General features: G+C 40.9%; 1 protein-coding gene across 1 annotated transcript in view; it reads left to right on the plus strand.

Moving 5' to 3' along the window:
* si:dkey-69o16.5 (Alpha-aspartyl dipeptidase-like) overlaps window positions 1-2,309 on the plus strand; it is a 24,953-nt gene that overhangs the window by 17,126 nt on the left and 5,518 nt on the right. The window contains exons 3-5 of the mRNA XM_037686646.1: window positions 587-661; window positions 780-859; window positions 985-1,158. Of these exons, the coding sequence (XP_037542574.1) occupies window positions 587-661; window positions 780-859; window positions 985-1,158 (329 nt within the window). The remainder of the gene's footprint in view (window positions 1-586; window positions 662-779; window positions 860-984; window positions 1,159-2,309) is intronic.

Genomic DNA, 2,309 nt, shown 5'->3' on the forward strand with positions numbered 1-2,309 from the left:
ACACACACACACACACACACACACACACACACACACACACACACACACAGATACAGGACTTGGACTACAACAGTCCCACTTGTTGTGTCCAGCCACTCCTGCACCAGAGACATCACTAGCATCTTACCTGGACGGAAGACAAAAGGACCAGGTTGATGCTCAGAGGTCCAAAGTTCTCTTTTCAGATAAAATAAATTTACATTTCATTTGGAAATCAGCGTCCCAGTCTCTGAAGGAAGAGAGGCGAGAAACAGAATCCAAGCGTTTGTATGGGAGCCACGTCTTCTGCTGATGTTGATCCTCAAGGGTTTGTCAAGTCCAAAGTCAGCACAGCTACCTACCAAGAACTTTTGGAGCACGTCATGGAGCTTTGTAGAGATGCGGATGTATTTTTTGTATCAGGACTTTGCACCTGCCTAAACTGACCAAAGTTCTGTGCCTCTTGTGGAAAAAGCCACAGGGAATCTCTGGGGTTTGGTCAAGAGGAAGATGGAAGACACCCGACCAGTGAAGTTGTAAGATGAGTGGAAGTATGTTCTAACAGAGCAGGGTTGCGTTGAACATACAGCTGAATTTGTGCCTGCAGGTTATGAGGTGGACAGCATCCATGAGGCTGCAGACCCAGTCGACGCAGTCCAAAAGGCTGAAGGCATTTTTATAGGTGAGGTCTGAGAACTATCGTTCTCCCCATTGCATCTTTTCCTCATTCCCTTTTGTACCTGGTCCAGTTCTGTTTGGTCAGAGTCGTGGAGACGCTTAACTGAAGTGTGTGCTTGTAGGAGGAGGCAACACTTTCCGGCTCCTCAAGAGTCTTTATGACAACAAGGTGGTTACAGAGATCAGGAAGAGGGTGATGGAGGTGAATAAACTATGTTTTCAAGGGCAGAAAACAATTTGTTTTTTAAGAAACTTTCAAAAAGTAAAAAAATATAAAATATTTTATTATTATAATATATAATAATAAAAATAAATCCTCCCTTCCAGGATGGTATTCCCTACATGGGCTCAAGTGCTGGCACCAACGTGGCCACCATCAGCATTAACACCACCAACGACATGCCCATCGTCTACCCCCCAAGCTTCTCTGCCATCGGCCTCGTCCCATTCAACATCAACCCCCACTACCTGGACCCTGACACCAACAGCCGCCACATGGGGGTGAGTCTTCAGACTTTAAATCTAAGTGAAATCTGCTGTGTGAGCTGCTGAAGTTCTCGCCTCAGCGTTCATAGATCAGGACGTGCAAAAGTTAATGCTTCAGTTTTGTCTTGTCACATTCAACCTTTAGACAGGTTAATCCCATTGAGCCTCAGGGACTCATTTACAAGAGAGACCTGATTTTAACAAAGAATGATGACAACAGTGGACAATTGCAAACAGAGCATACAAATTGAGAAGAACAAATGAAAGAAAATGGTGTTATAAAACGAAACAAAAACAGATTGATTGTAAGGTGGTGTAGAAAACTAAAAACAGCAACATGTCTGTGTTGATTTTTCCCAGGAACTTAGCAGATGTTTAAAGCCACTTACAGAGGTCAAGGTCAAGAGCTTCAGGTCTTTTTGTAAGCTATTCCAGGAAACAGGAGCAGAGTAGGAGAAGACCCTTTTGTCTAGTTCAGTCCTCACTGAGGGAACACTGCAGGTAATAATGTCCTGAGAGCGCACGCTGTAGCTGCACTCACACAGAGATATGTAGGAGGAGATGTATGAAGGCAGCAGACCAAGAAGTGATTTAAAAATGAAAAGTCAGTAGTCGCCTTCTCAGCCTTTTATCAACCTTTTATCAACTTTTTATCAGCCTTTATCAACCTTTTATCAACCTTTTATCTGCCTTATCTGCCTTTTAACTTTAATTGCCTTTTATCAGCCTTTTATCTGCCTTTAAACTTTAATTGCCTTTTATCAGCCTTTTATCTGCCTTTTAACTTTAATTGCCTTTTATCAGCCTTTTATCTGCCTTTTAACTTTAATTGCCTTTTATCAGCCTTTTATCTGCCTTTTATCAATCTTTTATCAACCTTTTATCAATCTTTATCAGCCTTTTATCAGCCTTCTATCAGCATTTTATCTGCCTTTTATCTGCCTTTTATCAACCTTTATCAGCCTTTTATCAACCTTTTATCATTGTTTTATCTGCCTTTTATCAGCCTTTTAGCAACCTTTATCAGCCTTTTATCAACCTTTTATCATTTTTATCAGCCTTTTATCAACCTTTTATCATTTTTATCAGCCTTTTATCAACCTTTTATCATTTTTATCAGCCTTTTATCAACCTTTATCAACCTTTTATCTGCCTTTTATCAACCT

The sequence above is a fragment of the Nematolebias whitei genome, chromosome 13 (assembly GCF_014905685.2).
Source record: "Nematolebias whitei isolate Nwh7 chromosome 13, NemWhi1, whole genome shotgun sequence".
Classification (NCBI taxonomy): Eukaryota; Metazoa; Chordata; class Actinopteri; order Cyprinodontiformes; family Rivulidae; genus Nematolebias; species Nematolebias whitei.